General features: G+C 39.9%; 1 protein-coding gene across 1 annotated transcript in view; it reads right to left on the bottom strand.

The window, feature by feature from the left end:
- Nucleotides 1-1,912: 1,912 nt before the first annotated feature.
- The window catches only part of FAM120C (family with sequence similarity 120 member C), a gene marked incomplete at its 5' end in the record, with an annotated part of 134,238 nt that continues 113,648 nt past the window's right edge, over nucleotides 1,913-22,502 (bottom strand). Inside the window, 6 exons of the mRNA XM_082681004.1 lie at nucleotides 1,913-2,464; nucleotides 5,733-5,790; nucleotides 6,171-6,309; nucleotides 8,223-8,424; nucleotides 9,622-9,831; nucleotides 12,701-12,815. Of these exons, the coding sequence (XP_082537130.1) occupies nucleotides 2,213-2,464; nucleotides 5,733-5,790; nucleotides 6,171-6,309; nucleotides 8,223-8,424; nucleotides 9,622-9,831; nucleotides 12,701-12,815 (976 nt within the window). The 3' untranslated portion in view covers nucleotides 1,913-2,212. The remainder of the gene's footprint in view (nucleotides 2,465-5,732; nucleotides 5,791-6,170; nucleotides 6,310-8,222; nucleotides 8,425-9,621; nucleotides 9,832-12,700; nucleotides 12,816-22,502) is intronic.

The raw sequence follows: 22,502 nt of genomic DNA on the forward strand, positions 1-22,502 counted from the left end.
AGGAGGTTTTTGTACACTTTGTTCTTGGTTATATCTGGCTGGGTATGCATTCTTGTCATCCTGCTTTGGTTTATGTAAGAAGTGTCTGGGCAGGGGGAAAGGCATTCTATTCTAGACCTCCCTCCCCCTGCAAGTTGTGGGTTCTCTTAAATTGGGCCAGACTAGGATAAAACAGTCTGAGACTGTCTTCAGTCTCTCATGACGATACACTCATTGTTAAGTGGGTAGTGAGCAAACAGCCTTCTGGTTGTCTGGGAAAAAATCACCAAGGACCTACTCTGGGTTAAGGTACATGGGGTTTTTCAAAAAGAGAGAGAACCCTGCTAGAAGTCTAGTCAGTTGTATTCCTGTAGAAATGGTACTTCTTGGGCAAGAATATCACAAAGCCCAAAAGGAAGTGTATGAGGCTGGAAGCCTCAACTCCTGAACGAAGACACAATGCTAATCTGTTGCAAGCCATGTTCCCATCTCTCATACTGTTGAGGAGGGAAACTGGAAGTGCAAGGTTGTCTCAAGAGTATCTCCAGAAAGGGGGAACAGCCTCTTTGTCCTGGACAGATTCTGGCCTCACTTGGGGGCTGGGAACCTTTTACAGAATACCCCTATAGGCCCGGGCCAGAGTCCTCTGAAGTCTTCCTTGCAAAGCAAATGAAAAGATCCAGTAGTCAAAATGTCAATGAACAAACGAAACAATCTAGGTATGTAAAATCAAATTGCCGATTTCCTCACACTTCCCTACCCCATCTTTCCAATGTTAGTCCTCTCTCCTTCAGGGATTAATGACAATAAATTCTAGCCTGAGGCCAGTTTGATCCCAGAGTTTCAGATGAGATTTCCTCCAAACTGGCTGCAAGCCCCGGTAATTACCTCCCATCCCCTTTCTCTCTCCCAACCAGGCTGCTCCTTCATAAGGAAATGCCCAACTTTTCCCAATCCTATTCCAACCTCCTGTTTTTACCATACGGGATGTGAGGACTCTGTTCAAGATTAGGCTTGTGACAACCCAACTGTTTGTTGTTCTGAACAGGCAATCTCTGGAAAGTACTTTTTGTCTGCTTTAGAGAAGCCCATCTTCTCATAATTGTGATGGGCTATGACTTAGTAAGGATTTTAAAATGTGGTCTTTTGAAACCTACCACTCCATAGCAGTGGAAGCATTTCTGGGAAATTCAGTAATCTTCTGGGACATCATGTATGTATGTGTGTGCATGTATATAAATATATATATACAAAATATATATATTTATATTTATATATACACACACACATACACATATATTTATATATATATAAAATATGTATAGATAAATAGATTTGTCTCTTTATATAAAGGGTATGTGTATGCATATAGATACATGCATTCATATATATATATATCTATCCAAACATCCATACACAAACACACACACACAAACACACACAAGCATACACAATCTTTTGAGTTCCCTTTCGTACTCAATTTCATTATATTGATTCCACCCTTTCAGGGTGTGGGCAGCAGGGAGTGGGTGAACTGCACCACATCTTCTATTTTACAAACAATTCATTAGTTCAGAGGCAGGAAAAATCTGCCCAGTACTTTTCTGATTCACTTGAATCCCCCAGTACAAAGGCCATTGGTAGTTATTTTAAGTGTATAAAATTTTTAAAAAAATTAAAAAAATAAAATAACCAATACTACCTCACTTCCCTGAAAACGTCTACCTATCTGATTGTCAGGTCAGAGCTAGAGGTGGTAGAATAAACTCCTGGCAGAGGTGAATGGGGAGAAAGAGTTAGAAGATGTGGATACTGATTATATATGAAGGCCCTACTATTTCATAAAGAAAAAAGCAAGTTAGGAAGCCATATACTCAGAAAACCAAAGCTGGAACTTCTCTATAGGGCCTTATGTGATGACATCCGATAGTCACTGCCTTAATAGGCTTCCAGGGGACGTAAAGAGAATATTGGCACTATATATTCAATTTGAGAACAGGAACTATGCTTGTTGCCATTCAAATTTGATCAGAGCTTCCCTAGAAGCAGACTACTGAGTCTGGAAGCCCAGAAAAAGACAGGGAAGGGGAAAAGATGGATATAATAGAACACCCCATCCAAATTCTGGATGAAACTAGGGTAAGCATTTTATGTCCTCCTCTAACTTGGGCCTAAAATCAGAAAAGTATAGGTTTTCCCCTCTTCCTGATCTGCTGAAGCCATCTTCTGCTTGTTATTCCTCTTTCTGTTGTGCCACAGTTCCCAGCTTTTGCTCTCGTAAGCGGCTCTTCTCACCATTCTTCACGGGGAAGTAGCGGTTACCATTATTACACACACTGCTGTCTCTGGTTAAGGCACACTGTGATGGAGCTGCAAGATGATCATTCTTCTCTTCCTTGATCAATGTGCCATTGTTTCCATTTACCTGTGAGCGAGACCGACCTTGATGAGGCTCCAGGGATTTAGAAACTCCATCTGAAGTGCTCTGTCAAAAACAGAGATATTCAGTAGAAATGGTAATCCCAAACTGGCTGATTCTTCCCAAGCACGTTTATAAGCTAGCCTGCAGAAACTGCTTCAGTTCTTCAAAAACACCAGAAAGCCCAAAGCTTGTTAACACCTAGTACACTCTGACACTGTCTGGACAACTTAGGGTGACAACAAATGGATCTGACTCAAATCCAATGGCAATGACAACACAATAATGACAGAGCTACTGTTTACAAAGCTTTACAATATATTTTTTTCAAATGCCAAAAGGGACCCTAAATGGTAGATATTATGATGCCCCATTTACAGATGAGGAAGCTGAGGCTCAGAAAGATTAAAGTAACTTGCTCAAGGAGACACAGGTAGAAACTGGTGGGGCCAGGATTGCACTCCAGGTTGGTCAGCCTCTAAAGTTTACTCTCTTAACTTCCACGCAACGCTGTCCAATACTGACAATTGGACATGTAAATGAAAGGAAAAGAAAACAAATGATAAGATCTATGTGCAATATTCCATAGAATTTTTCATAAGTAAAAACAATCATCTGGTTTTCTTTTAATTTCAGAAATGTAACTGCTCTTGAAATGCTAACACCATGAACTGTATTACCTTGAAAGTGCAGTACTGGCTCTCAATGAATATTATTAGGAATAATAACAGTGGTTGGGCATGCCAGGTACTCTGATGTTGGTTTCACAGATAAGAAAGACAAATGAGGCTTGAAAAAGTAAAATAACTTGCTCAAGGTCACTGGCATGCCTAGACTTGCATCCAAGTCTGTTTGACTCCAAAGACATTGTTCTTTCCACTAAGACACAACACATAATGGAAGTCTAATACCTGTTGAATTTGTGGTCAATTATAAATAATAACTATTAATATTTATTGAGCACTTCCCATGTTCCAGGTTCTGTGTTAAACACTACATATATCATCTCATTTAATACTCAAAATAACTCTATGAGGTAGGTACCAATTCTTCCATTTTTACAGATGAGGAATTTAGAGCACAGAGAGGTTAAGTAATTTGCCCAAAGTCACAGAACTGGTAAGTGGCAGAGCCAGATTCAAAGCTACATCATTTGGCTCCAAAACCTACACAACATGTGCGTTAACTGTGAAATGTTTCTCAAGAACCTGGAAATAAGATGAAACTAGTAATGGATGGAATTAGCCATGTGAGGTAGTCAACAAAGAAATAAAAATGTAAGTAAGTGACTGAAGAACTTGAGAACACACAAAACTCCACTGACCTAGGAATAATCTCAAGAAGACAGAACTGTAATGTAAGAAGATTTAATAAGCTGCAACAATTAATTATCTCAGATTTTGGAGAAAGGGCAACTGAACAGAAAAAGGAGAGTCAGCAAGGCAATCAGCAGCAGCTCTGTCTAGGGAAGATGTCTTAGCTAAAAACAAAGTCAACGTGAGGCTTTCCCTGGCCTTCCCTGGGCTACTTCTAGAGTAGATAACAGTACCCCCAGAAATCTTAGCTAAGAGAAACTTAAGATCATCTACCATCCCTTGTTTTCCCTCAGTTTCCCCATCTGTAAAATAGAGAGAATGATAGTATCTATTTCATAGGTTCCTATAAGGGTTCAATGACATACTCCATGTAAAGCACTTAGAACATGTTGTAGAACATGTTGTGCCTGGCACATTGTAAGAACTCAATGCCAGCTAATGTTACTGTTCTGATTCCATGCCCCCAGGCAAACTTCTGATACCATGGCCTCCCTTTCAGCTTGCTCTTAGAGAGAGAAAGCTCCGGTAGACATGGTTAAGAGCATGCATACAAGAGTCAGCCAGGCCTAGGTCTGAATCTTATCTCTAACCATTAGAATTGTTATCCCGTTTCAGAATTAGCACAGCACAGGGCTTTGGAATCAGTCAGCTCACGCTGGAATGTCAACTCTAATACTAACTTGATGGGTAATTTTGGGCAAGGTGCTTCATCCCTCTGAACCTCAGTTTTTTCCTGTTTAAAATGGGAATAATAAATACATGTATTTATGAGTGACTGGAAAAAAGTATACAATATATTACAATAATTATTTCTTCTCACTGTAAATCAGTACTTTATCTTTCACCCCCTCCCTTCTCTTCCCTTCCCCCACTCCTTTAGCCATATCCACATAGCTATTTCTGTGATCTTGGTTAATGTGAGTCAACCACTTACAGATGGATCCACTATTATTGTACCAAAAATATCAGGTTTTTCAGACTGTATGCCTACTGATCAGTCCCTGAATCATGGTGAATTCATCAAGGCTGCACTACCTTATGGGAGACTATCTGAGTGACTAGTTTTCCTGCCTGGTGCAATCCCTTTTTGCTTACTGAGCAGCTTCTGGAAAAAGCTGAAAAACTTTGGAAAAATCCAAAGTCACTGCTTTCTGGCTTTGGAGTACATTACAAAATGCTTTGTGTGGGGGACTTACCATTGTAGTTCCATTTGGGGCTCAAAATAACATTAAAGCAAATTTGTATTCCTTGAGAAAACATTAGACAATGGGAGTTAACATGGATGCAATGAGGGCTGGTTGTATACATGAGAGCTGAGCTGGGATTGAGGGCTGACAATAAAATTGCCTTGCAATATGGTCTAATCAGTGACCCTTGTGAGGATTAGAAACCACATATAAAATGTCTAGTAGATGGCTTGGAAGAAAGTAAGCACTCAAGAAATGGTAGCTACTATACTATGAGGAGCCCAGCAGTCTGAGGCCATTACAAGATTTTGGATCACTACAGGGGGAAGGGGGGATGCCTATCGAAGACCAGTGAGTTTAAGATCATTCTGAACCATTAAGAGTAAGCAGAATGGCGATGTCTCCTCCCCTCCCATCATCAGCAAAGGCAAAAGTCCAATTTTCTAAGCATCTCTGGTAGCCCCTCAGAAGTTCAGGCATGCTGGTGGAGTCCCACTGTTAACTTCACTTTGGTCCCTTTATGGCTGCATGTAGTGCATACTATGCTAAGTGTAGGTCTTTAGGACACAGTACCTGGTTTCTATCTTGTGGTCTCACTCAGGGAAAAGGATGACACTGCAGCCCTGTGGGAAGAGCCTGGGCAGGTTAACCCTCATTAGACTGCTAGAGAGCAGGCGGATGAAATCAAATGCTGGGAGAAGCTATGAAAGCTCCCAGGTTTCCATGCATGATCTCTTGCAATAAAAAAAAACAAAAACAAACAAACAAACAAACAAAACAAACGACAAGAGGTATCAAACAGAAGCTAGATCATCTCAAAAAGGTACTTACTTGTTTATTTCCTTTTTTATGTCCTTTGGATCCTCTACCAGTCTGCTCTTTTCCATGCCTTTAGAAAGTGGGGGGAAAAGTGATCATGAGGAACACATAAAGCCTGTACCTCCATTTTCACTTAACTACTCACCTCCTCTAGGAAGTTTGACCCTCTTAAGTTAGATGCCTCTCCTCTGTGTTACCACTGTAAACCTCTGTCTCTGTCATTTCTATGTCATACTGAATTGTCCTGTGTCCCAAGTCCTCCTCTAGGGCAAAAACTTTTTCATCAAGGCAGGGCATTTTTATATGTTTGCTGAACTCAACTGAAAACTGGCTTTAAAAACGCAAAGTTAGTTAATGCCTCTTACCTTAATAGAAGGGTTGAATAGCTGGGCATTTTCCCAAGAGCACCTTGATTGACACTAGCTTATACCAACCTATTCAAATACATACCCCTTTCCCGGCCCACCGACAGAAACCACTTGCATGCCAAAGGAGCCATGACCCCTGGAGGATCTGCTGCCAGCCCACTGGCCCACAACCATCCCGGCAATCTCTAGTTTTCCTCCTTGGGGTGGGATTGGATGGAGACCTGGGAAGAGAGGAAGAATGGTAAGTGCACGGTAGGATAAGAGGTGGAACAAAAGATCTACAGCCCACCTACTCTGTGTATTTCCATTTCTCTATGATAAAAAGACTGTGATAACAACAAAGGGTCATGGTGGAAGCAAATTTTGGAAGAGGGTGTTGAAGATCCGTACATATCCACTTTAGCAAGTGGGGTGCGCCTGATTCATTTTCCAACTACAGAGCCTGCACACAGTAGGCATTCAATATTTGTGGAGAGAGAATGAGGTCTTAAGATCTAGCTATTGGAAAATTATAGGCCAAAACCACTTTTGATTCAAATACATGTCACTACACACTGGAGGATTAGCCAAACAATCAAACAAAACAAAAAATAATGAAACCAAAGTAACAGTAATTTATGATTAAAAAGTAAGAATAGCAACAGTTGAAAACCAGAACCAATTCAAGACAAGATAGCAGAGCTCCTTAAAACAGGAATCTTCAACTCTGTGTGTGAGCTCACAAGCACAGTACAGCTCTGTAATTTGCCACAAAAGGAAGCCTTCATAGAATACAGAATTCTAGTAAACCTTTAATTTTAGTTTGTGGAAAAAAACCCAAATATTAATAACTCTTCACTCACTTAGCAGGTTGTTAGCAAAGAGCCCTTCATTTATATAAAAGTGGGAGTCTAAGGAACTAGGTGACTAGCTAATCCTAAGAGGGCAAGAAAGACTTGCATTTGGGGATCCTACTGTGGCCTTTAAGGAGTCAGAAGGCTCCTCATGAACCACTAGTAACTGGAGACTAGGCATCAGTGAGAGCTGGGGCAATGGTGAGGACCTCCCAAGAACTTGGCCTTAATTAAGGCTGTCTTCTGAGACACAGTAAAGTCAACATGCAAAGAATGAGAGCAGGCATCTATAAAGACACCTTCAAAGGATGGAATGAATGGCTGGCTCCCTGGTTTGTGAGACTTAATCATTACTTGATTGAACAGAGCAGACACTCACACTGCTCCTCTAAGCACAGCCTTGAGCTAAACATCCATGCTGAATTTTGTGACCCTAAATTTAAGACAAATTTCAACTTCCAGCTTTATTATTTTTAAAGTGACGAGCAATACACAACAAACAGTTCAACCATAGCACTCTCAACCGATCACAGAAACTTGGTATTTCATGTTAAAATGTCCCCATTAAAATACCCTGTTTCGCCAGGGGACAAGTTGTTTGAATTATCAGGGTCAGTATCTGACCTACCTAAGTAAGAACGTCTGTTCTTCATTAAGCCACAGCTCAGATATCACCATAATGTATACATACGTGTGTGTATATACATGTGTGTGTGGATCCATGTGAGTGTGTATGTATTTGTTTTCTTCACTAAACTGCAATTCCCTGGAGGGTACAGACTATGACTTATTTCTCTCCATGCTTCTGGAAATGTGTTAGATCTACCCTCAGAGTGGAAATGGGTACATCAAGCTATGGCTGTTTGCTGACGCTGGTCATTTACTTACCTACCATTGCTCTTCCTGCAAGCTCCTGTGCACATCTGCCTATGGGGAGAGAGTGAGCTAACCAGCAACCATGAAGACCCAGTTCACATGAATTACACTTCTCAAAAGTAATAAATTGACAAAAAAAGTAATAAAGTGACTCTTGGTTTCTGCATCAGTTACTTCATGAGTGGTTTGGTGAGAGTCAAATCTTTAGGGATCAATCACCTCTATGGAGAGTGGTCTGGGAAGACAGTGGGCTCTCCTCCACAGGCTACACCCCTCCATCTCAGTAAGCTCCTCTTCAAACCACACCATAGCACAGAAGGTAAAGATATATGTGAAACTGCTGATTCTGTAACTGGCAATAATTACTGGATGGGTTACTATGAAATAGACTGAGTTTGACAAACACCTCATTCTTAGGTACTGACCTGCAAACCCCCGACTCCTTCCTTGAGGGGGAGGTGGCATTGGGCCCATGGCTCGAGGGTAAAGCGAAACTGGGTAGAGAGAGGGCACCATGGGAGGCACAAAAGTAGGTGATGGAAGTAGAGCAGAAGGCAGTGGATAGTTCATGTTGACTCCTTCAAGGATGCTCTGTCTCATCTTCTCCACTTTGGTTGCCAGGTCAGCCTTCAAATGAGGGACGGAATAATAATAACAGCTGCCATTTCTTGAACTTCTCCTATGTTTCAGGCACAGTATTGGGCAGTCTAGGTACAGTCTCACAATCTATTCCCACTAAAAGAATCGAGGCCTGGAGTTAAATGGCTCAAGGTGACATACTCAGGGAAGCCTGTCTGGCACCAAAGCCCGCACTCTGCATGACACAAAACTACCATCATACTAGTTCTGACTGAGGGCTTGTGAGGCACCTTGACTAGGTCAAGGAAGACAAATATAACAAGAAGTATTTACTAATTGTCTATTACACAGCCAGCAATAGGCTAGGTTATTTTTTTAAGGGGGAGGTAACAGAATAAGGTAAAAGAGAGAAAAAAACTTGACATATACAAACGCTTTTAACCTTCTCCCCCATACCCAGGATCAGAGACCATGACCTCTGTCCAGGATAAGTCCATGCCTCTAGTCCGGAGGTCAGGAAACTTGTTCTGAAAAGGGCCAGATAGGTTTTGTAGGCCGTACTTTTTCTGTCACAACTACGTGACTCTGCCACTGTAGTGTGAAAGCAGTCATGGACAATATGTAAATGAATGAATGTGGCTATGTTCCAAAAAGCTTTATTGGAATAAAAATTCAAATTAAAAAATTTTTTAATAGTTTGCTGACCCCCTGCTCTAGTCTCTCAGCTTATATCCCACAAATGGACAAAGAAGTAAGTAAGGGCTCCTTTCCCTTGACTTTTCTCATCTTTTCGAAGGTTTTACTGCAAAAAATATCCCCTGCTTTTACGCTGCCATCTACTTTACTACCCTCTTCTATTTCCAAAATAGTTCCTTTATAAAAAATATCATCACTTTCAAAAGTGACTTACAGTTTTTATAAATAAGGGAAATGAAATTCTAAGAATTGGGGGAAAGGCATATATCTGAGTATTCCATGGGGAAGAAATAACTTGGAGCAAAAAAAGGAATATGAAAACTTGAAGCTCATTTAAAAAAAAAAAACGCTGCCCAACATAATTTTGTAACATGTACATATCAGACTCTGGGCCTTTGGGATCATCCTTGACCAGGTTAGGTTACGGTCAGACACATTCTCCCACTTCTGCTACCTCCTTCCCCAATGTCTTGGCTCATTTTCCGCTTTCTGTCATTCATCCCCACAGAAGATCAGAGACAGTCTTAGCAGCTGCCCAACATGTGGTACCTGGCCATCGCAGAGCTCAACCAGGGATACTCGCTCCCGGCCTGCTTTAATTAGCTTGCTCTGGAACAGCTTGCCATCGAAGTAAATCCAGGGGCAGCAGTGTTCCCAAGGGACTGGCTGGCCACAGGCATCATTAGCAAACAGAGCTGTGTCGACCCCACTCATGAAGAGGGCAGCTAGCTGGATCCCTCGAGCATCCAGTTTCTCAATCTGAAACCACCACAGAGGAAAAACTACCATTAAGAAATTACTGTTAGTGCTTGCTTCGGCAGCACATATACTAAAATTGGAACGATACAGAGAAGATTAGCATGGCCCCTGCACAAGGATGACACCCAAATTCGTGAAGCATTCCATATTTTTATTTACAATAACCAGGACATGGAAACAACCTAAGTGTCCACCAACAGATGAATGGATAAAGAAGATGTGGCACATATATACAATGGAATATTACTCAGCCATAAAAAGGAACGAAATTGAGTTATTTGTAGTGAGGTGTATGGACCTAGAGTGTGTCATACAGAGTGAAGTAAGTCAGAAAGAGAAAGACAAATACCGTATGCTAACACATATATATGGAATCTAAGAAAAAAAAATGGTCATGAAGAACCTAGGGGCAAGACGGGAATAAAGACATAGACCTACTAGAGAATGGACTTGAGGATATGGGGAGGGGGAAGGGTAAGCTGTGACAAAGTGAGAGAGTGGCATGGACATATATACACTACCAAACGTAAAATAGATAGCTAGTGGGAAGCAGCCACATAGCACAGGGAGATCAGCTCGGTGCTTTGTGACCACCTAGAGGGGTGGGATAGGGAGGGTGGGAGGGAGGGAGACGCAAGAGGGAAGAGATATGGGAACATATGTATATGCATAACTGATTCACTTTGTTATAAAGCAGAAACTAACACACCATTGTAAAGCAATTATACTCCAATAAAGGTGTTAAAAAAAAAGAAATTACTGTTATTGGTTACATTTGCTTATTCCTGTTTTGCTGATTATTCCAGTTAAATTAGAACATGTTGCCTTTCAATACAGACATTTGAGTGCATAAGCAGCCTCCATCCATTTGTTTCCCTGAGATGGTTTGGATGATACTAATTACGAAAAAAAAAATCAGCTTTAAAACCTTAAAAAGACACCCACTTGAGAAACCATTTTTTCTGCCTGTCAAATTAGAAAAAAATTAAAACAAAACTAAAGACCAAAAGAACACCCAATGCTGATGAGGATATGGTGAAATAAATGGGCACACTCAAATAAAACTAATGAGTAATGTATATTACAATTAAGCAATATATATCAAGAACCTTAAAAATGTTCACATTTGTTGACTCAGAAATTCTACTTTTAGGAATCTATTCTAAGGAAGTAGAGATGTGAATAAAGCTCTATGCATAAAGATATTAATTACAGGACTTCCCTGGTGGCACAGTGGTTAAGAATCTGCCTGCCAATGCAGGGGACACGGGTTCAAACCCGAGTCCAGGAGGCTCCCACATGCCACAGAGCAACTAAGCCCATGCGCCACAACTACTGAGCCTGCACTCTAGAGCCCGCGAGCCACAACTACTGAGCCCATGTGCCACAACTCCCGAAGCCTGCGTGCCTAGAGCCCAAGCTCCGCAACGAGAGAAGCCACTGCAATGAGGAACACGTGCACCGCAATGAGAAGCACGCGCACCGAAACGAAGAGTAGCCCCCGCTCGCCGCACCTAGAGAAAGCCCGTGCGCAGCAACGAAGACCCAATGCAGCCAAAAAAAATTTTAAAAAAAGATGTTAATAATTACATATAATAGGTGAAAACTGGAAACCAAATGGCCAACATTAGAATAATTAAATGATACATCCATATGATAAAATATTTAGCAGAAATTTTTAAGACATAGAAAATATGTGCTATATTAAGTTTAAAAATACAGTATATAATTACATAAATAATATTTCAACTATGTAGAAAATACCTGACAAAAGTCTGGAAAAAACCATCAAAATGTTCACAGTGGTTATCTCAAGTTGGCCTGTTAGATGGCTTTACCAGGAAAAGGGGAAGTACTTGCAGGCCCCCTCCTAGGTGTGGTGTGGAGTTGTCAGTACCTGCTCTAGCACCAAGCAGTATCACATTTACTGTAAAAAGGAACCCACACTGTCTGTCTAAGACTGTTTTCATCTTTTCCTTAGTTGACCCTACTGAAATCAAGATTTTGTAAGACTTACTAGACTTTATCTTCTAGTTTATACTAGGGCCTGAAAGGACCATGGCTACTGAAGTCGGAAGAGGAATGTCCTGCATTAGTACCTAATATTTATTGAGTACTGTGTACTTAAAATGTGCTAGACACTGTTCTAAGTGTTTTGCATGGATTATTTTATTTAATATCTTCATAACCCTACAAGTAAGGAAACTGAAGCTACAGGGGTTAAGCAACCTGCCCAAGGACATATAGCTAGAAGGTAATGAAGCTAAGATTCAAAGTCAAGCCAGCCTGGCTTCAGAGCCTGCCCTCCAACCTACTATATTTTACTGCCTTCAGTTATATGGTGGATTTACTTTCTTCCTTATGCTTTTCTAGACTTTCCTCTAACACCCAATAAGTATTATTTCAAAAGGGAGGGTAGCACAGGGAATTATACCCATTATCTTATAATAACCTACAGTGGAATATAATCTGCAAAAGTACTGAATCACTGTGCTTACACTTGAAACTAACACAATATTGTAAATCAACTATACTTCAATAAAAAAGGGAGGGTGGACATTTACTCAGAGACAAACAGGGAACACCAGGATAAGTCCCCTGTAGCATCTTTTGTAAGACTTGGAAACCTTACTGTGGCCTATGGGCCACAACTTATTTGCCTTACACAATATCCATTTTTTTCTACCCATTCTCACCTATCACTACGTGAACAGTGTTGGCTTTATTAATAGACATAAATATTTGGCTAAAGTAAATCAAACATTTACCTGCAGAACTTACTCTTCTCCCCAGCTCCAGGAAAAAAAGACCTAAAATAAAGCTATGAGCTCATAAAAGAAAGAATTTAAATGAGGAAAGATCAAATCACCTTGAGTTCTTGAAGCTGATCTGGTTCATAAAGCTGAGTAGATACTGCCTGTGCAAGGAAGGTGTCTAGCTCATGGCGATGCAGGATTCGGCCACCAGGCCACTGAACCATATATCTAGAAGATAAAACCATCATTAGGTGACAAAAGCTCATTTATTCATTTCACAAACACTTATTAAGCTAGGGTCTGGCCATGGGCCAGACTCTAGCTAGGTTCTGATAATTCCAATGAAATAACGTAAAAGAATCTCTGCCTTTGGTTACTTACCATCTAGGTAGTAGAGGAGACAGGCACGTATGTCAACAAAGACAGGACAGTGTGTTAAGTACCAAGATAGAAGAATGCACAGGGTGCTACAGGAGCACAGAAGAGGGCTACTACTGGAAGAGTAAGGAAGGCATCCTGAAGAAAAAGTCAATAGGAGCTGTTACAAAGGGCTATAGAAATCAGTGAGACAAATGGTGGAGAAAGGATGCTCTAGACTGAGAGAACAGCATGTGTAAAGGCATGGAGGTGTGGAGTTCAGTATGATATACCAGGGCCCATAGTGCTGGAGCTAAGCAGGTTTGCAGTGACAGGAGGTGAGATTAGAAAGTAGGCCAAACTATGGAAAACAGTATGGAGATTCCTCAAAAAATTAAAACTAGAACGACTACATCATCCAGCAATTCTACCTCCTGTAATGCTATATCCGAAGGAAACAAAAACATGCACTTGAAAAGATACCTGCACCCCCATGTTCACTGCGGTATTATATAGCCAAGACATGGAAACAACCTAGGCATCCATCAATGAACAAATGGCTAAAGAAGTTGTGGTGTTTATATACACCATGGAATATTATTCAGCCATTAAAATTATACAGTGATGTATGTCAATTATTTTTCAATAAAACTGGAAAAAAAAGAAAGTAGGCCAGATCGTGAAGGGTCTCAGAAACAATATTAAGAAATTTGGACCTTCACCCTGAAAATATACGAAGACAGTTAAGGATTGTCAGCAGGAGATTGGTTTGATATTGACTGGCTCAGAGGGTAAGGGACAAGAGGTATGGATACCAGTTAGGAGGCAACTGAAGCAACCTGTGGCCAAAGAGGTCTGAACAAAGGCACTGGCTGAGGGCACAGAGAAGGCCAGGGGACAAAGACAAGAGTTATTAAGATGATATATTTATCATATTACTATTACTAGTATTTACATTATTATATATACTATATAAAGCATTAAATATTACATTATAATATATGCAGGAAAGTATAAGTTACTCATAGGAATAACACTTACTACATGCCTCTTGTATTCTAGATACCTTGCCAGGAACTTTATATACATAGAATGTGGTAGAATAGAATAGAGACTTGGAATCTGACATACTTGGTTCCAACATAGGTTCCACTACTTTTATATGTGACTCTGGGCAAATGCCTAAAGCTCTAGGGACTTGAGTTCACTCATCTCTAAAATGGGGATAATACTATCTAAATCTCAAAGGTTGTAATAAGTAAAGGAGAAAATGAATGTAAAAGCACTTAGCATATGGCATAGCAGAACTCTTGGTTACTATTTGTAACTAATTCAATCATGGTATAATCCTTCTTATACTATTTGGTGAAGCCTCCCATATCTTATATTAAATTCTCACACATACAAGAATCTGTTTCTACCCTATTTATTCTGTGTTTTATTTCTCATGCCAGTACCATACTGACTTAAATTTTAAATATGCTTTAATATTTAGTGGTCTCTACTTTTACTCCATGTCTTTCCTCCATGTCTTTGAATTTTAAGCAACATTTATGATTTTATTCTGATTACAAAAGTTCAAGTTCATTCTCATTCAGAAAACATTTAAAAAGCCAAAAAATGTACGAAGAAAATGAAAAGCAAAAACGGAAATAATTTGTAATCTTACCATTTAGATATAACCACTGTTAAGTTCACGATTTTGGCTTCTTTCTTCCTAGCATCTCAAATCTCAATTTTTTCTCTCTCTTTCACACTATATATAGAATATTATATCTTGCTTTTTCCACTCAACATAATACTATAAGAACCTTTCATTCATTAAATACTTTTCAAAAATATGATTTTAAATGACTGTACGTTCCTTGTATGTTTATCAATTTACTTAAATATCCTATAATATTGGACACTTATACTGTTCATTGTTTTTCTTTTATTATAAAAAATACTACAAAGATATTCACATATATAAATCTCGCTGTATCTCTGATTATTCATTCCCTTAAGATAGATTTCTAGAAGTGGAATTATTATGTCAAAGGTTATGTCCATTTTAAAGGTCCTCAATACATATTGCAAAAGTGTTTTCCAGGGCTTCCCTAGTGGCACAGTGGTTAAGAATCCGCCTGCCAATGCAGGGGACACGGGTTCGAGCCCTGGCCCAGGAAGATCCCACATGCCACGGAACACCTAAGCCCAGGCGCCACAACTACTGAGCCTGCACTCTAGAGCCCGCGTGCCACAACTACTGAAGCCTGCGCGCCTAGAGCCCGTGCTCTGCAACAAGAGAAGCCACTGCAATGAGAAGCCCGCGCACCACAACGAAGAGTAGCCCCTGCTCGCCGGAACTAGAGAAAGTCCACGCACAGCAATGAAGACCCAACACAGCCAAAAATAAAAACAAATTAATTAATTAAAAAAATTGTTTTCCAGACCCATTTGTCCTAACTCCCAGTAGTATGTCAGCATGAATTATCATTAATCTTTGATGTTTTTATGGGCAAAAAAAGTCTCTTGCTATTTAAATTTCTGTCTCTTTGATTGCTAATGATGAGGTTGCATATTTTTCCCAAACACGTATTTACTTCTATGGCTGGTCTATGTCTATCATAGACATGTCAGTGAATTTGCTTGTTCTGTCTATTGCTCTGTCTCAGATAATCTAAAGCCTTAATCTTTATAATAGTGACAGCTATTTGGACACACAGTGGACAGCTGATCCAAGTCAAATCAATCCATGGCTTGCCAGAGTCTTGAGAATTTGAGCTAAGAGATTCAGAGGATGATGAAAAGACAAGCAGAAAGAAGAGCTACACAGGTCCGTGAGAGAGTGGGCAGTCTCTGTTCCTGCCTTTCCAGTACTATTCCCTGTGTACACCACTTTTCTGGTCCTTAGATGACTATGAGACTACCTGTTATATCTTTACAACAAGATAGCTAGAGTGGCTTTTCTTTCTTGTAAACAAATGAATCCGAAGAGAGTGTCATTTACCCACTTTTGTTTGGGGATGCTAGTATTTAAAAAGCTTTTATATATTGAGAATACTGACACACTGTCTGTTATAACTGTAGCAAATATTTTCCCAGTTTGTCATTTGTCTTTAATTTTATGTATTTTGGCATATAGATATAGTCATAGTTATTGATCTTTTTACGTCTTTCCTTTTTTGTGGGGAGGGTCTCAAGTCTTTATTTTGTTCTTTAACACTACTTCATTTTTTCAAAATAAATCTTTTATTTTGCAGTAATTTTACATATACAGAAACTTACCAAAAATGCTTTATTGAGGCATAGTTTACACACCATACAATTCATCCATTGTAAGTGTAGAATTTAATGATTTTTAGTAAACTTACAGAGTTGGGCAACTATCACCACAGTTGAGTTTTAGAACATTTGCATTGCCCCCAAAAGATTCCTCAGGCCCATGCGCAGTCACTCCCCATTCCCACCCCTGGGCAATCACTTTCTATCAACTTTACTATCTCTAACAACTTTCTATCTCTATAGATTTGCCTTTCTGGACATTTCATATAAATGGAATAATATAATATGTGGCCTTTTGTGTCTGGCTTCTTTCCTTAGCATAGTTTTTATTTTAATTAAACTTTTAATTTTGATATTATTGTAGATTCACATGCAGTTGTAAGGAATAAAAATGAGGGATCCCTTGAACACTTTACCCAGTTCTCCTAATGGTAATATCTTACAAAACTATAGTACAATATCACAACCAGGTATTGATACTGACCCAATCAAGATACAGAACAGTTCTACTCAAAAAGACTGTTCATTCATTTATTCATTCCATAAACAATATGCATGAGCTGAGACTCTACTGTGTGTTAGGCATGAGTTCAAATCCTGGCTCTGCCATTTAGTAACGGTTTGAACTCAGGAAAGTCACTTCACCTCTCTGAAACTTGCCTTCTTATCTGTTCAATAGGGAGAATAACAACACCTTCCTCACAGAGTGGTTATTGGTGGAATTACATTTAAATTGGTGAGCACTTAATGAGAGCTATATTGAGTAGGGAACTCTCAATGAAGTGCTTCTTATTCCTCTCCCCTGTGGGATCCATAGGGTCTCAACCTTGGAAATCCTTTTATGTTAGCTTCAACTTAATCACTGTGTACTTGTTGTTTCCTGAAAATTGTTTGTAGCTTGGGCCAAGACCTTAGATTATGGTGTTTGTATAGGACTCAAATGTTCTAGCCAACTCCTTTGACATCCAACCATGTTTTGGGTTTGCCAACTCCCTTTTGCAAATGAATAAACAAGCAAACAAACAAAAACTAGAAAGCAACTTTTTTGGAAAGGAGCATAAAATAAAATTTAAGGAAAAGAGTGAAGTTGGAACATGCTCTAAGGTAATTCTGCCATATCCACTTGAACCCAGGTCAAAATGCTTGATCATTAGCTCACTTGCTCACCCTCTCCCACAGCTCTGGCATCTTTTCCAGCTCTGGGATGATTCCCAACAGAACAAGGAGCCCTACCATTTGAAGAACATGCCCACCCCTTCTTGCTTGTCTTTTCCGTTCATTTTCTGGAAAGATTCGCTTAACATTCTTCCCTTTAATACAGATCCCATCCTTCACTAATTGGTGTGAGAAAGGTGAGGCATTCCATTTTCAAGGCCAGGCCCATGTAAGTGGTTGCTTCTGGCTTTTGCAAGTCCTCCAGCTGGTTTGGAGCAACAGGGAGGCTGGCTGTGTCCCCTAGGAAAGCACTGTCAAACTGTGGGCCTGGGGAAGTAACTTGAGAACAGGCAAGTGGGTAAGTACCTCAGGAGGTAATAAAGCACAGAGCCGGCCAAGGAGCAGAAACCCAGGCCTGAGAAGCTGTCCAGGAGTGTGCTTTATGAGCCTCTGAACAGCAGAGCTCTCTGGAGCACAGGAAACCGTGCATCAAAAGTGCAGCAGGCTTTCTAGTGGCCAAATCCAATCAGGCTCTAATTAGGCTAAGTTTTAGGAGGCAAAAGCCTTGGGCAGCAAATATCTCTACACAAGAAAGTGGTGAGAAGTAAGGCTTTGTCACTAAGACTCAACATCTAACCCTGAAGTCTGGTTCAAGGATTAGATTCTTTTTTTAACTTTTATTTTTATTGAAGTATAGTTGATTTACAATGTTGTGTTAGTTTCAGGTGTACAGCAAGGCGATTCAGATATATATATATATATCTGTATATACACTTCTTTTTCAGATTCTTTTCCATTATAGGTTATTACAAGATACTAAATATAGTTCCCTGTACTATACAGTAGGTCTTTGTTGTTTATCTATTTTATATATAGTAGTGTGTATCTCTTAATCCCGTACTCCCTCCCTACCTTTCCCCTTTGGTAACCATAAGTTTGTTTTCTGTCTTGAGTCTGTTTCTGTTTTATAAATAAGTTCCTTTGTATCATTTTTTTTAGATTCCACATATAAGCGATATCATATGACATTTGTCTTTCTCATAAAAAAGAATGAAATAATGCCATTTGCAGCAACATGGATGGACCTAGAGATTACCATACTAAGTGTAATAAGTCAGACACAGAAAGACAAGGATTAGATTCCACAGGCCTTATATACCCTCTCTCCACAGCACAACCAGCAGGTTCAGGGAACTGATAAGGTTGATGAAAACAGCACGTGAAAAAAACTAAAAGATTGCCTTATATTTAAAGAATATTTTGTTGTTTTTAAAATGTATATAAACCCTTTATGAATACAGTTTTAGTTTAAGGTATGTTAAGACAGCAACATAGGATAGAGAATTGTAACTTTTATGATAGGATATGTGAGGCTCTTCAGCCAAATAATCTTTTCTGAAAAAGCTGATACACATGCCCCAACCAGTGATTAGAGGTCCAATCTTCTGCAACCCCCAGAGGATATGCTATAGCAGATCATGAAGCGACTTAGGATATTGTTCTGTCAATGAGAGTCAGTGTTCCATGACATTTCTTGAGGCCCCATTATGCATGGAGATGCTTAGGTTTCAGACTGTAGATGTGGACTGGAACCTCTAGGGAGCATATGTGGTGGGTTAACCACAACATATGGAGACGAAGGAGGAAAGAATTCGCCACCCTATTGTTTACTCACTGTTTTCTACAGACTCTACTGCTTAGTTTGCTCCTCAAGTATAAAGTAAGAAGGCTGTTTGGGGGCATTGTTATATATGTATCTATGCCAGATGGTTCTTTTCTTACCTTCTTATTGCTTTATAAGCTCCCAACACTACTCCTATCCCTTCCCTGTGTAGCCTGGATAGGTTAATAACTCCTATGTACTCCCAGAGCTCTCTACACTCACCTCTACTGTTCCGTGCACTTACCACATTGTACTGAAGTTGTCTGTTCATGAGTGTCTCCTCTGCTCTACTGGGAACTCCCCGAAGACAGAGACTAGGTCTTTCTCATATCTGTTTCCCCAGCACCTATGGGTGCTTAGTAGATGTTTGTTGGACAGTCTGGGGGAACTTGAGGGTATTAACCGAGTTTTATTTTAACCTTGTAATCTAACAGTACCTTATACACAGTAGGTGTTCCATGTATATCTTCTCTGATAAAATTAATTTTTAAAGGGCTTAAAGATATATGGTACTAAATGTAAAATAGATAGCTAGTGGGAAGCAGCCGCAGGGTGGGATAGGGAGGGTGAGAGGGAGACGCAAGAGGGAGGAGATACGGGGATATATGTATATGTATAGCTGATTTACTTTGTTATAAAGCAGAAACTAACACACCATTGTAAAGCAATTATACTCCAATAAAGATGTTAAAAAAATATATATATATATGGTGCTGTCATACAGAGTGAAGTAAGTCAGAAAGAGAAAAACAAATACCGTATGCTAACACATATATATGGAATCCAAAAAAAAATGGTTCTGAAGAACCTAGGGGCAAGACAGGTATAAGACGCAGATGTAGAGAATGGACCTGAGGACACGGGGAGGGGGAAGGGCAAGCTGGGACGAAGTGAGAGAGTGGCATGGGCATATATACACTACCAAATGTAAAATAGATAGCTAGTGGGAAGCAGCCGCATAGCACAGGGAGATCAGCTCAGTGCTTTGTGTCCACCTAGAGGGGTGGGATAGGGAGGGTGGGAGGGAGACGCAAGAGGGAGGAGATATGGGGATATATGTTTATGTATAGCTGATTCACTTTGTTATACAGCAGAAACTTAACACACCATTGTAAAGCAATTGTACTCCAATAAAGATGTTAAAAAAAGAAGATATAGAACAGTTCTACCACCACAAGGATCCCTCATATTACCTTTTATAACCACACCTCTCTTCTTCCCCCACTGATGTATTTAACCCCTGGCAATCACTAATCTGTTCTTCATTTCCCTAATTTTGTCATTTCAGCAATGTTATATAAATGGAATCACACAGCAGGTAATCTTTGGGGATTGGCTTTTTTACCTAAGACAATTCCTTTAAGATTCATCTAAGTTGTGTGTTATTAAAAGTTTGTTGCTTTTTGGGAATTCCCTGGTGGTCCAGTGGTTAGGACTCCACGCTTTCACTGCCGAGGGCCCGGGTTCAATACCTGGTCTGGGAACTAAGACCCTGCAAGCCGCTTGGTGTAGACAAAAAAAAAAAAGTTTGTTGCTTTTCATTGCTGAGTAGAATTCCATCATATGTGTGTACAATAGTTGAATAATTCATCCACTGAGAGAAATCTGAGTTGTTTCCAACTTTGGGGTATTACGAATAAAGGTCCTGGGACTTCCCTAGTGGTGCAGTGGTTAAGAATCTGCCTGCCAATGCGGGGGACACGGGTTCGAACCCTGGTCCGGGAAGATCCCACATGCCGCTGAGCAACTAAGCCCATGTGCCACAACTACTGAGCCTGCGCTCTAGAGCCCTCGAGCCACAACCACTGAGCCTGCGTGCCACAACTACTGAAGCCCACGCACCTAGAGCCCGTGCTCCGCAACAAGAGAAGCCACCGCAATGAGAAGCCGTTGCACCACAACGAAGAGTAGCCTCCGCTCTCTGCAACTAGAGAAAGCCCACGAGCAGCAATGAAGACCCAATGCAGCCATAAATAAATGAATGAATGAATAAATAAAAGAATGAATGAATGAATGAATGAATAAATAAAAGAATAAATAAATAAATGAAAGAATAAAGGTGCTATAAACATTAGTGACCTTAGTGTACAGGTTTCTGTGGGGACGTAAATGTTCACTTCTCTGGGGTAAATGCCCAACAGTGCAATTGCTGAGTTGTACAGTGGTTTTTAAAGAAACTGCCAAATTGTTTTTCAAAGTGACTGTACCATTCTACATTTCCAACACCAATGTATGAATGACCCAGTTTGTGTTTTCCCCATCATGTAGTATTATCATTATTTCTTACATGAGCCATTCTGAGAGGTGTGTAATGATATCTCATTGTGGTTTTAACTTGCATTTCCCTAATGGCTAATAATATTGAACATCTTTTCATGTGTTTTTTGGTCATCGTATACCCTCTTCAGTGAAATGTCATGTATTTTGCCATTTTCTAATTAAATTATTTGTTTGTCTGGTTTTTTCTTGATGAGTTTTGAGAGCTCTTTATATATTCTAGACACTAGGCTTTTCTCAAATATGTGGCTTGCAAATATTTTCTCCCACTTCGTAGCTTGTCTTTTCATCCTCCTTACATGGGCATTCAACCGGCAAACGTTTTTAATTCTGATGAGGTCCAATTTATAAATTTTTCCTTTTATGGATCATGCTTTTGGCAACAAGTCTAAGAACAATTTGCCTAGCTCTAGAACCTGAAAATATTTCCATTTTTCTAAAATTTGTATAGTTTTATATTTGCATTTAAGTCTATGATCCATTTTGAGTTGATTTTGGGGGGAGATATGCTAGTATTTTTATTTTATTTACATTTAAACTTCACCAAACACTGAGCTCAAGTATATGGTGGCCCTTTGTTCAGAGTTTTTAAATGGACAGACAGCTTTAAGGGTGCAATGTATTTAATACTGCACAATATATTCAACAGTTAGAGAATCTAGGGGATGGTATAACTATATACTTTTATACATTTAGTAGCACAAGTAGAGGGACAAGCCCTGCAACTGGAGGAGAAACCCATTCAGGACTGAACAGAGAGGTCCTTGGTTGCTGAGAGAATCTCCCCTTGACTTCAGCCTCGAGACAAACCAAGGAGTCTGTCAGGACACAAAAACCACTGAATTCAGAACAAACAGGAGCAACAGAATAGGTACTGAGGAATTGGCTCTTGCCAATTAAGATTGTGGAGGCCAGTCTGAAGCGAGTAGGGCTGGCTGGAGGCAGGAAATGTGGCAACTCAAGTCCAGGATCTGTAGATTAGAACAGCAGTCTAGAGACAGAATGGTTAGTGCTTTCTTCAAAAATTCCCAGTTTTTTAAGCAAGTTCCTAGGATGCCTTCCTTAAACAAGGTTGAGTTAATTTTTGTATAATGTTTGAGGTTTAGGTCGAAGTGTTGTTTGTTGGCCTATGGATGTCCAATTGTTCCAACACCATTTGTTGAAAAGGCTATCCTTTCTCCACTGAATTGTTTTTG

Source organism: Grampus griseus (genome assembly GCF_964374135.1).
Source record: "Grampus griseus genome assembly, chromosome: X".
Taxonomy (NCBI): domain Eukaryota; kingdom Metazoa; phylum Chordata; class Mammalia; order Artiodactyla; family Delphinidae; genus Grampus; species Grampus griseus.